Source organism: Natator depressus, chromosome 4 (genome assembly GCF_965152275.1).
Source record: "Natator depressus isolate rNatDep1 chromosome 4, rNatDep2.hap1, whole genome shotgun sequence".
Lineage (NCBI taxonomy): Eukaryota > Metazoa > Chordata > Testudines > Cheloniidae > Natator > Natator depressus.
The window spans coordinates 30,733,916-30,748,536 of NC_134237.1; the positions used below are offsets into that span (position 1 = coordinate 30,733,916).

The window sequence follows — 14,621 nt, forward strand, 5'->3', positions numbered from 1 at the left end:
TCACAGCTGACCTCATTCTCCTAGAATTTCTCAGCAATGGCCAACGGAACCTAATCAGATAGAATTACAGACTTTATCATCATCATGGACAGATGAATTTGTAGCACAACTTCCTGTATCCCTGAGCCACACACTCATCTCTTTCAACAGGGCAAAGGTTATTCCAGTGAGGCTCAGTTAAACGCAATCTTCACCTTACATAGGAAGTGAAATTTTTCCTGCCCCAAAGAGTTAATCTAGGGCCAAGATTTTATTTCTAAAGGAGTCAAATGCACAAATCCTAATAATTTTAAATGGGAGATATGGATCTAAGTCCTTCAGCTCTTTCAAAAGTCCCAGCCTAAATTTAAGATAGTAACCTGCCCCAGATGACCACAGCCTTATCCCATAACTGCCGGTTGCAGGGTTTCTTCCACCAAAGCAATTGCTACTGGGCACTCAGAGACAGGTTAATTATGCTAAATGGACCACTGGCCTGATCCTGTATAGCAATTCCTATGTAGCTACTCTGCTGAATATACTTTTCCCCTCATTGCCCATGTGGCTAGGGGAGTCTTCAGTGGACACTAGCATTGTTTCTGACCCCATATTCTCCCCCTGCATTAACACAGAGCAAACCCTGGAAGGAGCTATGCTGCTCGGTGCACAGGATTCCCACAGTGAAGCTCCCCATTCCAGGGCAATGAAACCACATGAGTCTGCTGCTTGTTTGGCCTTCTTTGCTTCGGCCAATGAGGCAGGGTTTGTCCTTGTCTGAGATACACCAAGCATCTTCCATGACTCTGAATAGACTAAACATGTATCAGTGACTCGAACCGGAGTAGGCATGACAGTGGGAATAAAGGTTCTTACACTACAGTTCTCATAAGTTTTCTGTGCTAAATTTTAACAGAAAAGATGGCCCCACAAGCTGGGTCCTTGTCACCCGTCACTTCACTGCAGGAGAATGAAGAGCAGCTGACCAGGCGAATGATGGCCAAGAGGGTAAAAATCATTGCAGAACTCGTGCAGACAGAGAAAGACTACCTCAGTGACCTGGAGCTGTGCATCAGGGAAGTGGTTCAGCCTTTGAGAAACAAGCAGGTAAGAAAGTGTTGGGTTTATTTGTTTTGTGTTTTGGAGGAAAGGCTGATTTGACAGAGATCTGAATTCACCACTGCTCTGTCTGCAATCAACAATAAACACAAATGTCTGCCAAGGGATATGCAGGAATGGTGAAAAAGTGAATATAAAAGTGAATAGAAAAGGTGCAATTCTAGGCCTGACTTTTTGGAGGGGGTAGGTCTTTCTGCAGGGAGGGCAAGCAGGAACACTTTAAATGATAAAGGCTTTCAGGGTGAAGTTCATTTCACCTGCATAAAGCTGGAATAAATGGGGCAGAAACAGGACTGCAGCACAGACCTCCTCACCCTGCACCCCATGGCCATTATTCCAGGCTGTGAACTAGAATAGCAGCCTCAGCTCCTCCATGCTGCTTGGGCAGCCTCCTGTGTAATCACAGATTACACGTCCCCTCCCCTGACTTTGTCCCATCATTATGGAAGCTCCACTACACCAACTTCCCCAGTAAGGGGCTTGAATGTTATTCACACCATGGTGAATTGCACCCTTGAAGACCGCTTTTATTCAAACAAACTCATCCGGGTTGCTTGAACAGCTGTTGTGGGAAAATGCTAGGCAAGGCAACCCAGTGAGTCCTGAGGTATTTGCATTTTAGATAGTGAAGCTACATGTAAGCAGGATGGATCAGATTACATCTTTCCTGCGGGTCTTACAGCTCAGTTTATACCCATTCTGCTCTTCCACAGAAACTTCAAACCTGCTTGGCTGCTATTCAGAGAGAGCACATTTTCCCCCAAAAACCTTTGCAGTTTTGGGCAAACTGTGTGCTGGAGTACCAGCATTTCCTGCAGGCAGGAGCACTCACATGCTGGTTGTGCAACAGACTCTGGCGGACAAATTTAAGTTGTCCTCCTACCTCACAGTCTACCAGGCCAGGCAGCTGCTATATGCTACTAGCACAGCTCAGAATCCACACTGGGTCTTTAGCCAGTTATCTGCACTGTGTATGTATGGTTCCATATGAAACAATTTGCTTGCTTAAGTTGTGCCAAACTATTTTTCAACTGCCTTGACTCCATCTCTCCTGGAATCCTATCTATTTTAGGCATGGCAAAGTGCATTAGAGGGTTGTGATTTGTGAAACACTCTAACATGTTGCTCAATAACAGCCTGATGTAGACCCTGCTGGTGTGCTCTATAAGGTATTTAGTTCATTTTAACCTGCGCCCGTAGGGCCTGTAGCACAACACATTAGAGGGGTGTGATCTGTAAAGTGCTCTTATGTGCTTTGCTGGCACCATGTAGACGAGCCCGTAGAAACCCTGGCACCTGCTGGTGTTACTGAGAGGACAACATTGCTCCTTGTCTCTCTTCCTCTCCTCTCTAGCTGCACTCACCAATTACAGTCTTGCCAATGTTGATGTGAGAGCTTTCTCCTCCGCAGCTCCTAGCATTTGGAACCACCTTATGTATCCATTTGCTGCTCTTCATACTGAAGACATTTTTTCCATTGTTTGCTACTTTTATCAGTTAGGCACATTTACCAGTTTGCGCCTTTGTCATTATGTGTCCATGTATTTCTGAATACCACGTGCACATTGCATTAGGTAAGATATCAGAGATCCACTGATAAAAGACAAAATCTTATAAAAACAAGATCACAACCCTACATTTTTAATTTAACATAATCTCAATTTTTTAAAAGAAGGCTTTAAGAATGTCATACGCTTTTAAGATTATTTTTGAGGTGAATAACCACATTTGAAAGCTTGTTTTTTATTTATTTGAGGGCAGACTGCTTCAACAGGAAAAAAAATTGTGTCTAGAAGATTGAGCTAGAGATGAATCTTTCACATTTCCTAATGGAGCAAAAATGTTGTTAATCTCTATAATCAGAAATTAACTACACAAGCAATTAAAACATGATGTTGATTCTGTTACGGTAACATGCAATTTGATTCTCCTGGACTCCTTCTGTAAGCTGCTATGTAAACACACAGTTCTATTACTAATGGATAGGCATGTTCAGAAGGACCAGCATATCTGCCAAAATCAACACTGCATTTAGTTTTCTGCCTTTCCACATACTGGGTAACTCTAATTGTTCCATAACCTTAATGACTGTCCTTCTGTCCATGGAAGCAAGTTGCCAGTGTGAAGAGTATATTTTCAAATCTTTTTTTTTTTTTGCCTATTTCAAAATAAGCAGTGAGATAATTTTGCCCTATGTATTAAGATTTCCTGTTAGTGTAAATTGGTTTAGCTTCATTGAAGTCAATGAAGTTGTGCCAGTTTGCATCAGCAGAGGGTTTGGCCCACAGATATATTAATGACTAACCATAAATCTACATATGCAGTGTTGTTGTAGCTGTGTTGGTCCCAGGATATTAGAGACAAGGTGGGTGAGGTAATTTTTTATTGGACCAACTTGGTGAGAGAGACAAGCTTTCAGGATAGGAAGAGCTCTCAGGCCAGAAGTTGGTCCAATAAAAGGTGTTACCTCACCCACTTTGTCTCTGTAATAACCATAAATCTGTTTATTTTAGCCAAAATACACTGCCTTGATTTTACTCCTATCTCCTCACATAAAATGGCCTCTTCTAGTCCAGAAAGGTTATTTGCCTGATATGTGGCACCTATGTAAACAAACAACCAGGGCTCAATTTACGCAGTCTCTATGGGTAACACAATAAAGGGATCAGATTCTCTCATAATTGTCACTTTCAGTTTTACTGTCTTTTTTCTTTGTGACAAAGTAAGTAAACATTTTAGCCAGCTATAGCTCTTCCTTTAGCTAGCTAATAATATTTACCTCTCTCCAAGACACACATATTCCTTTAGGAATTGTTCAAAGTAATTTTAAATACACTTGATAAAGTGCCCCTTGTTAACTGCTTTAGCCCAGTTGTATTAATTAAAACACTGCACGTGTCCTTGAAATTGCAGCAAGGATGTTTACATAGGCTTTTGCAAAAAGTGGCATGTCCTGGAGTTTTGAACACTTGAGGCTAAGCAGGAAAAAGCCTGCACTATTCAGTGTCCCTCCTTATGCTTCTATTAGTTGTTGCTCAATATTTGTTTTCCATCAGATTGTTAGGTTTGACGTGGCTGGCTTGTTTAGCAACATTGAAACAGTCCATCAAATATCAGCCAAACTGCTGTCATTGTTGGAAGAAGCCACAGCAGACGTGGAACCACCCATGCAAGTGATTGGTATGTTTATTGTCTTTTTTGAATCCTACAAAATGGTATGAAGGATAATATAAGAACATTCGTCCACCCCATACCCTCACCAGCCTTTGTTCTAATCTAGTGCCACTTCCATTGGGAGCAGGCCCTTACTAAATCCCCATGATAATACATAAAAATAAAAAATGTACAGCCTATCTAGTGATGTATTGCATTCACATTAAAGGCTGGATCCTGTAGCCCTTACTCCATCCTTACTTGATTTCAGTGGGGGAGTAAAAACTGTAAAAGGGAGTCCTGACTACGATGCCACAGGTACTAACCACAGGGCCCACTCCCCCCATTTGGTATTTCCTACTAAGATAATTAGGCAAACTTTCATATAGTACTGTGATAGTAAAGAATTAAACAAATGATTGGAAAAATAAAAATATCAAAAAATCGTCGTACTGATGTTTACCTGCAATATATTATTCAGCCAAGAATTATTCAGATGTGAGCATGGTGAATAGAGCAGTGGTTCTCAAACTTTTTTTTTTTGTGGACCACTTGAAAATTGCTGAGGGTCTTGGTGGACCATTTAATGATCTTTCCAAATGTTGTTTGTACAGTTAGCTAACTATTGTAAAGCACTTTGGATAAAAGCTGTATATAAAAAACCATAATAATAATTAACTTTTTTTGTTCTTCAAATAAAAGCACACAACTCATTTTAATATCAGTAGTCTTACCTTTCTGATGCGATGCATGTGCCCTCTCTCCCCCACCATGGCAGCCCCCACGCTGGGACTGGGAAGGGGAGGGCAGGGTCTCTCCCTCTCTCACCTGCTGCGGCAGCCCCCAAGCTGAGGCTGGGAAGGAGGGCCGTCACTCATCAGCAGCCGCAGCCCTGGCGCTGGTGAAAGTCACCTCTTTCTCTGGCCGCCACAGCCCTGCACGTCCCAAATTCCCCCCATCCCCTCTTCTCACCCCACTGCCTCCCCACCTACCTCCTATTTCCCCTACCTCACCCCACTTCCCCCTCCCACCTACCTCCTTTTCCCCCAAAGGCCACCACCTCACTTTACATGTGCATCTTCTCCAGGGTCCAGGCACCTAATTAGTGAAACCACGCCTGCGCGGCTCCACTAATTAGGTGGGTGGCCCTTCATTCTCTTGTGTGCGGCCACGCAGGCACACACCTTAGAGGGAACTATCCGTAGACCGCCTGAATGGAGCTTGCCGACCACAGTTTGAGAACTTCTGGAATAGAGTTCCAAACAGGGTGTGGCTCATGGTCAACAAGGGAAGGTAAAGCAGAAGACAAGCTGTGCATTTATGCCTGTAGTTTGCAGTTGTTTTAATCAGATGGACTGATTACATGCATCATGACAGTCACACGTTCAAGAGTTCTTGTGTGGTTTTAAGGATGTGATAAATCCGCTCTTTAGGTTATTAGACGCTACAGGCCAATTATGGCGATGCAAGCCGCTGGAACCCTGGAGTATGGGAAGCACCTACTGTGCTCCCATACTGGGAGAGGAAGGTGTTTTGCCTCCATAAGGCACAAAATCTCCAAGGGCACTAGGGTATGTGTGCTCAGCTGTGGCAGTTGCTACACTTCTAAAAGCATGGAGGCAGCACTCCCATCAGTGAAAACCTACTAGTGCTTACTGGTGCATAGGAAGGACAATTCCACCCCCTCACCCTGTCTTGGCCAAAAAGTGCTTCCTAAAGCACTGTAGCAGACTCCTACTGCTTGCATTCCTAAGCACAACCCACCACATTATGGCTGTCTCCTGCATAGGTGCACTGGGAGGGACAGAGGGTTTCCTTGTGCTGTCTTCCCTTCACTGCCAGCCATAATTTACCCCTAAATATATATGCAACAGTTTTTTGGATAATAAAAATTCTATAAAAAATTTCATATACTTGAAGAGAGATTTCACTTTTAAGTCCCATTTATTTTCTACATCACTTCCTCGCAAATCTGTGAGGGCTTACTCAGTATTGGACCCCTCTTTGTGGCAACATCTGAGGATTAGCACCAGTCAGGTCTGATGCCCCCCGCCAATACTTGTTCACGCCACATTCCTCCTCGCTCTCCTCCTCCTCATGGAGCTCCCTCTTCATGACTCAGCCCTCTAGCCAAGTCACTGTCTAGTCCTCCCCTTCCAGGGTATCAAAGGCCCACTGTGTCAGCTGTTCATATGCTGTTTCAGACAGTCTTCTGCTCCACGGCCAGGTCCTATGCCACTTCCCCAGTGGCCGGTAGCCACTCTATGTCTAGCAACTCCTGTTTGCTTGCTCCAAAACCCTGTTGCTGTTTTCCTAGATTCTTTCCTACTTCCCTCTTTGACTACTTGCCAAACTCTGTAGCCTCAAACACACCTCCCTTCTCCCAGGGAGTGACTGCGAACTATTTCCTCTGCAGCACCCTTCTACTTCTCATCCTGGTGGCTTTATACAAGTTCAGCCTGCCCCTGCCCCTGCCCAGCTGGGCTTCACAATCAATTAGTGCTTGTTTTTCAAGCTTAAATCTCCTTCCAGGTGTAGTGGACCAACCTATAAAAAATAGGAGTTAGCAGAAGAGAAAAGCTTGATTAGTATTAAAACACAGAAAAAGAAGTAACATTTATTATTCTGTAGTTTCAGCTTCCAAAATCTGTTAGTGCTTTCCAAGAGTCAAGAGAATGAAACCTGAGCAGCAGAGATGGGAAAGAATTCTTAGCCAGACTATTTAACCATCTTTGTATTTTGTCAACAGCTACTTAATTTCAATGACTAATAAACATTTTGGGGGAAATAAGTTTTTGTTAAATATGCAACACCATTGCCCAAGGTATACAATAATACATTATGTAGGCTCTGAGTCAGCCAGAAGATTCTCCAACAAAACCAGAGAAGATCAAATTTGGCATTCGTTGGGTTTTCGATTAAGACAGAGGAGATCCTTCTTCTCCTGTCTCAGAATTGCCCCCAGTAGGCAGCACGAGCTCTTTTTAAATTACCTTCTGGGCGTGGCTCTTCTAGCTGCTGGAAGACCAATTCTCATTGGTTCTGCTAGCACCTGATCCTGCGTGGTCTCTCTAGGCAGCTCCTGAAGGTCTAAACTGACTGCTGTTTTCTCCCACAAGGTACCTCTTTTGGGTATGGGGTGTCAAGGTGAGAGAGCCTCTAGCAGGGAGGCATCAAATGCCTGGTACACCCCTTCATACCAAGCTTAATTCAGAAAACTGTTGCAGACGCACTTTAATGAAAGCTGTGCACGTAGCTTAGCAAATGTGCTCACCTCCCATACTCAGAACTCAACCAAGCCATTACGCACAAAGAGTAGTCAAAGGGTAGTTTGGGGTTTTTTGTTTTTTTTTGTTTTTTCCAAATTAGTCATAAGCCTGAGGCAACATGCTATAGAGAAGCCCCGTGTTCTTGCAAGAGAATTGAAAAGGAACTATAATTTGCCACAGATTTTAACGCAGATGATGCTTGGCCAAAGTACTGATCTTAGTAAGTCTGTATCCTGTTTGCCAAGGCACCCAGCTCAATGTAATTTGATGAGACTGTGCTGTTTGATGGTATTTCAATAACTGTGCGTCATGGTGATTCACACACCTAATAAAAAATGTTGCATTGTATCAGGCAGTTGTTTCCTATGCAGCAAAGGGAGTCAGTGTTTTGAGTTCCTACCGTGTCTGGGAGAAAAGACAAGCAATGTCATCAATTTATTAGGTTATATTTAGCTATTTCAATTTAGCTATGGAAGCAGTATGGATATAAGAGTTAGTTATGAAAATATATGTGGGTCTGGTTCAGATGGATGGCTAAACCATATTGTGTCAATGACTAGAGTGGGCAGGATAGAGCTGAGAAAAGGTGAAAGAGTGATTCCTTCTTGTGACATTAGTTTCTGAAAAGGGGTAGTAATATCATTAGAGAGCCTTTGCCATCCCAAAGGGATAACATGTGAAGATAGCTTTGTTTGTGAGGTTCTACTATTCATTGTACGGGGTATAAAAACAAGCCCCTGAAAAAACAATTGTCTTGAGGAAAGGGAACAATAGAGGATCCCAAAAATAATTTCTGACTCTTCAACCCATTCTCCAGTGGCTAGGGGCTAAAAATATATATATTTAATGTAGACATTTTCCCAATGTACAATCTTTCTCTTGAATCTAACCAGTCAGTGTGAGTTGGGCTGCAGTGCTAATTCACCAGTCTGACGCCAGAAATGAGATAGGTCCTGTCTATATTTGAGAAATTTTCACTCGTGTAATAACATCAATGTAGTTAGTTACACCAGGGTAAATCCCTAATATAGACACACTTACCCAAGTAAATTGTACCAGCATAAACTCTACCTTATATCAGTGCAGTGTGCTCACTAGGGGTTTGGCCTGGTAAAACTACATCAAAGTTGCCTATTTCTCTATTGTAGAAAGGACCATAATGTAGTTGGTTTCCATTTTAATGTCCCCTGGTTCTTGTATTAAGAGAAAAGGCAAATAGGAGCACATCACTTTACCTTCTCTAATGATATTCCTTATTTTGTGTACCTCCATCATGTCCCCTCTTATTCATCTCCTCTAAACTAACCAGCCCTAGTCCTTGTCTACGCTTAAAACACTGCAGCGGAGCAGCTACACCAACCTATGCCAGCTGGAGGGCTTCTCCGGTCAGTGCAAGTATTTCACCTCCCTCAGGAAGAATTGTCTCGTCAATCTACGCTGGGGGTTAGCTCGGCTTAACTGTGTCATTCAGGGGTGTAGTAGTTATATTTACCGAATTTCCTAGTGTAAACCATGCCCTAGTCTTCTTAGGGCTTGTCTACGCTTATCGGGGGATTGACGAGCGGCGTTCGATCCATCGGCAGTCAATTTAGTGGGTCTAGTGAAGGCCCGCTAAATCGACCGCAGTTCATTCTCCCTTCTACTCCTGTACTCCAACGGATTGAGAAGAGTAGGGGGAGTCGACGGGAAAGCGTCTCCCGTTGACATCGTGTAGTGTGGACCCCGCGGTAAGTAGATTTAAGCTATATCGATTTGAGTAACGCTGTTCACGTAACTCAAATTGCTAGCTTAGATCGAATTTCCCCTGTTGTGCAGACAAGGCCTTATTCTCTCTCCATGCCTAAGTCTCTTCATGCCTCTAATTATTACTGGTATCTGTCTCTGGACCCTCTTCTTTTCATGTATCTTTTTTTAGACTGGGTGACTAGAACTAAACACAGTATTCCAAGTGGGGAGGTACCATTGATCTACATAATGACCTTATATTATTTTCTGTCACATTCCACACATCATAAAATATTATTCGCCCTTTTGAATATATTGAGCAGAGATAATACACATTTTCCAGCTCTCCTCCTCCTGTATATTTTTTTTCTCTCCCCATTCACATAGGAATATGAAGTTTTAGAAATTTCAGCAAGGCTTCAATTTACCATTTGACCCCTTCTGCCCCCTTCCCTTTGTTGTAGACACAGGAAGCACCCCTGAAAGCTTTGGGGAAAGGTTGTTTCCCTCATTCAAGCCTTTCTGGGGTTTCATCTCCAAGACCAATTTACCAGAGCACTCTAGAATGCAGTACAGGAGAGCAGTCAGCTTTGGAGTCCCCAGATTACTCAGAAGACTGAGACCGGAAGTAATAACAGTCCCCAAAGACAACCCAATAGTTTGGACTATATAGAGCAGGGGCGGGCAAACTTTTTGGCCTGAGGGCCTCATCGGGTTTCCGAAATGTAGGGAGGGCTGGATAGGGGAGGCTGAGCCTTCCCAAACAGCCAGGTGTGGCCTGGCCCCCGCCCCTTATCCAACACCCCTGTTTCTCACCCCCTGACAGCCCCCCCGCCCCCCAGGACTCCTGCCCCATCCAACTCCCCCTGTTCCCTGACGGCTCTCCCTGGACTCGTGCCCCATCCACCCCCCTACCCTCACTCCCTGTCCCCTGACTGCCCCCGGAACCCCTGCCCCTGACTGCCCCCTGCCACCCCATCCAACCCCCTCCTTCCTGACTTCCCCCCCGACCCCTGCCCCCATTCAACCCCCTGTTCCCCGCCCTCTGACCGCCCTGGACCCTATCCACAGCCCCGCCCCCTGACCACATCCCCGAACTTCGCTGCCCTCTATCCAACGCCCCTTGCTCCCTGCCCCCTTACCACGCTGCCTGGAGCACCGGTGGCTGGCGACGCTACAGCCGCATCGCCCAGACTGCCAGGACAGGCAGCTGCGGCTCTGCAGCCCTGCCACCCAGAGCATTGTGCCGGCAGCGCAGTGAGCTGAGGCTGCAGGGGAGGGGCAGGGACTAGCCTCCTGGGCCAGGAGCTCAGGGGCCGGGCAGGAGGGTCCCGCGAGCTGGTTGTGGCCCATGGGCCATAGTTTGCCCAACTCTGAGACAGAGTATACTGGAAGCTGCCATAATAATTTACCTATGTCTGTGTTGGTTGCTTCAGTTCATATGGTCGAGACAGAGAAGAACTTTAGACTTAGGAAATACATCTATCATTTGAGTCAAATCAGTACATAATCTCTTGTTTAGCAACAACATAAACTCCAATTAATTAATCTGGCATAGTGGCACACTGTACTAATGCACAGATTTTGTGGAGCTCATTTATTTTGTGGAAGTGAGTAACACTTTTGGTCATATTTGGGAATTTGCTGAGATGAACTGTGAGCCTGTATTTGGCATTTGTGGTGCAGACAACAAAACTGTTGCTCTTATCAGAGGCTAATACACTAAAGGTTGTGCTGAACACTCGCAGCTCCTATTGAAGTCAGTAGAAATTGAATAGTCAGCATCTCAAGGCTTGTCTGCGAGTGTTCAGCACGTGAATAACACAGCTGAAGTTACGAAACTTAGATCGATCCCCCCCATAGTATAGACCAGCCCAAATCAGAACTAAGGGAACAGGACCCAGTGAATGTTTATATGGTTTTCCTTGCACTGCTGGATAATAATGGTCTATACAGGGTTAATAGGAAAGTCAGTCTGCAATGAATGTTGGAATAAGCATTTATCACAGAGGATACAGAACAGAGATGATGTAAGTACCTTTGCCTACAGCAGTGGTTCCCAAACTTATTCTGCCGCTTGTGCAGGGAAAGCCCCTGCCGGGCCGGGCTGGTTTGTTTACCTGCCGCGTCTGGAGGTTCGGCCAATCGCGGCTCCCACTGGCTGCGGTTCGCTGCTCCAGGCCAATGGGAGCTGCTGGAAGCGGCGTGGGCCGAGGGATGTACTGGCCCCCTCTTCCAGCAGCCCCTATTGGCCTGGAGCAGCGAACCACAACCAGTGGGAGCCGCGATCAGCCGAACCTGCGGATGTGGCAGGTATACAAACCGGCCTGGCTCGGCAGGGGCTTTCCCTGCACAAGCGGCGGAACAAGTCTGGGAACCACTGGCCTACAGGATTCTGGTAGATTTCTGATTTATGGTCCTACACTAAGTGAAATGAACTTTGGTGGTCTTATCTCAGTCATTGTTCTTTCCCTATTCACACCTTAAAACCAACACATATTAGACAGCCCAGTTAACCTTCTCTGCTATGAGGAAGAAAACAGAGTTGTTGTTACTGTGGAAACGGAATCACTTTCACTTCAAGACAGAGTGGTTCATACAATGAATTATGAGACGGAATGCAGTGGTCAGGCTGAAAGGCAACACATACACTGCACTTGACAGCACTGTGCTTGACCTGTGAATGGGGCGATGGATCCCAATTAATGTATCATTCTGCTTTTAACTTTAGTCATTATTACTGTAACTCCAATGGAACCTTCTTGTTTATAAAAGGAGAAGAATCTGACTGGTTGCCACACAGGTGTAATTTTTCTATAAATGCCCAATACAGTAGTTCACATTATAATTATTATTTATTATGTGCATTATAAGGTACATCTTGCTGTTGATCCTGGCACCATTACTTAGGGTTAGAATTACAAACAATAAAGCCACTCAGGAAAACAGATGTACTCAGCTTACTGTCTCTTTCTAACAAGGAAACCAAGCTAGGAGGTTTATGGTGGGGGTGCAGGCTGAGGGAGTTAGGCACACAAATCCAATTTATATTCACTAGGAGATGGAAGCACATTTGAAAATCCCAAATATAATTCTTAAGGGTATAATAGTGTAGGGTGTGGAGTGTGCAGGGAAGGGTATGTAAGCATGTTCCTTTATCTTTTTCCATTTTGGTTGCATGTAAACCTAAATGGTATATAATAATGACTCCAGTCCACAGTATTTCTTTGGTTCTCAGTGATGTGAAGAAAAACTCTATCCTGGGCCTCAACTGTTGTTACTTCAGTATTCTGCAGAACAAATCAAAAGAGAAAAACAAATAGACTAACGGGAGGCTGGAGTCATTATTCCTGTTATGACCCATTTAGGTTTATATGCAGCTGAAAAGGCATCAAAAAGAAAATTAGCATGCTTACGTTCCTTCCCCCTGACGCCCACACACACCACCATTCTTCCTTTAAGAGCTAAACCACCCAGTCTGGTTTACTTGTAAACTGATGGGGATTGGGCACGTTGGGGGGAGTGGGGGAAGCGGGGGAGGAAGAGAGCATTTCATACCTTTCCCTGAGGGAATTTTTGTTCTTTCAAACTGTTATAATGGTGCCCAGCTATGACAAAGATGAGCAACTGAGAAAGGCATATGATAAATAATGCACATACACACACAAGGTAGCTTCTAAGGAGAGTAAAGTGGAAACCAGCCTTTTTAGCTCATGACTAATGTTGTGGAAAACGCCTTCTGAGATGCTGCTGTCTGGCTTGACATGCTTTGTTTTTCTCTTTAACAGGGGAAGTGTTCTTGCAGATTAAAGGCCCACTAGAAGACACATATAAAATCTACTGCTACCACCACGACGATGCGCACGCCATGCTTGAATCCTATGAAAAGGATGAAGAACTGAAACAGCATTTAAAACACTGTGTACAGTCCTTAAAGTAAGATCTTTTCAAATGATGATTTCCGTCCATAGTCAGCTGCCTAGCAGGGAACATTTTAAATGGATGTAGATGAAAGGTCCCCTGTAAATCCGGAGTTTTATGAGGCTTGCTGGGAGCTCTGGCTTATGCTGCTTTCATGAAAAGATGACAAGCCAGGGGCCATGATTAGATTTCTTTCTCTCTAGGATGGCCAAAAATAACACAAGGAAGGTTTCTCTTCCCTTAGCATCAGTGCCCATACTGGCAGAGAAATGCAGTATCATAAACGGTGTTGAGAGAACCTTGCCCAAGCCCCCCAAAGATCTGTCACACACTCCCCCATCTGCTGTAATTCTGTCAAATGTGTGTGCACAGAATAACGTCACTGGAATTAAAATGTCATGTGATTGTAGCTATTTGCTTTCTCGGACAACATACTCGTGCTTCTGTCTCCCTACAGCTTTCTCAGGCTACAGGGATTAGACGTGACCGCACTATTAGCTACTTTGTGTTGTGGGTGTTAGAATTCACAGTTAAGACATGCTGTGACTGTCTGAATGGCAAGTGAATTTGCTCAGTTCCACAGCTTCAATTTCCAGTTCTTTAGAGAAGTTCTATTCAGAGTTGGCATGGAACAGGATAATGTGACTTAATCCTAAACCTAGCCATGTGAATCTGTGTCATCTCTTGATGTAGAGCACCTCGATCCCAACCCCCAAATTCACTTTCCGTCTCTATTGTGCCATCTAGTCCAATGGCCTATCTCTGATCCTGGCCATTGCAGGATGCTTCTGTGGGAGGAAACCACCATAATGCATCTAGTTACTGGATTCCCCAATTCAGAGCTTTGCTAAGCTTTTCATAGCTAGAAGTGGCTCTAAACTATATCACTATGATGCCTTTTTCCCCCACTCTGTTCTTTCCTGGTTAACCCTTAATCTTTTTTCAGGAACTAATAGAAAAAAAATCACTATGTGTATTGCATTGTGGGTTTTGCTTTTTCTCTTCCTTGGTTTTGTTTACAGTGACTAAAGGTAGCAAGCAGAACATTTATATCCACTTCAGCAAGTGTCAGAAATGTTAGTAAAAAAAGAGTTGAAAGTACACAATCAAAATGTATAGCTGTATTCATCTGAATCTGTAACTATCCTGTAGAGAGTATGGCTCAAAAGGGGGAATTAACTAGAGTTCCTACTAAATAAGGCTTAGACTCCTTTCCTCCATTCAGCATAACACATTAGGTGCCCACAACTGTTATTCTTGCAAAATTTCACTTCTTAAAAACAAAGACATTTTTGTTTGAGCAAAGAATTGCTAAATTTAAAAAAAATACTGAAACTGGATCCAAATGATTAAGGGGCGGAGCTGCTGCTTCTCAGCTGAGCTGTATCGTACAGTATTAAAAGGCTTCCATATTAGGACTGTTGTGAGGTTTGTACTCTGCACACGTGTGCAGGCACA

At 44.1% G+C, this 14,621-nt stretch overlaps 1 protein-coding gene across 1 annotated transcript in view; it reads left to right on the forward strand.

The window, feature by feature from the left end:
* The window catches only part of ARHGEF38 (Rho guanine nucleotide exchange factor 38), a 49,508-nt gene that overhangs the window by 13,483 nt on the left and 21,404 nt on the right, over positions 1-14,621 (forward strand). Inside the window, exons 2-4 of the mRNA XM_074949988.1 lie at positions 893-1,083; positions 4,152-4,275; positions 13,031-13,178. Of these exons, the coding sequence (XP_074806089.1) occupies positions 893-1,083; positions 4,152-4,275; positions 13,031-13,178 (463 nt within the window). The remainder of the gene's footprint in view (positions 1-892; positions 1,084-4,151; positions 4,276-13,030; positions 13,179-14,621) is intronic.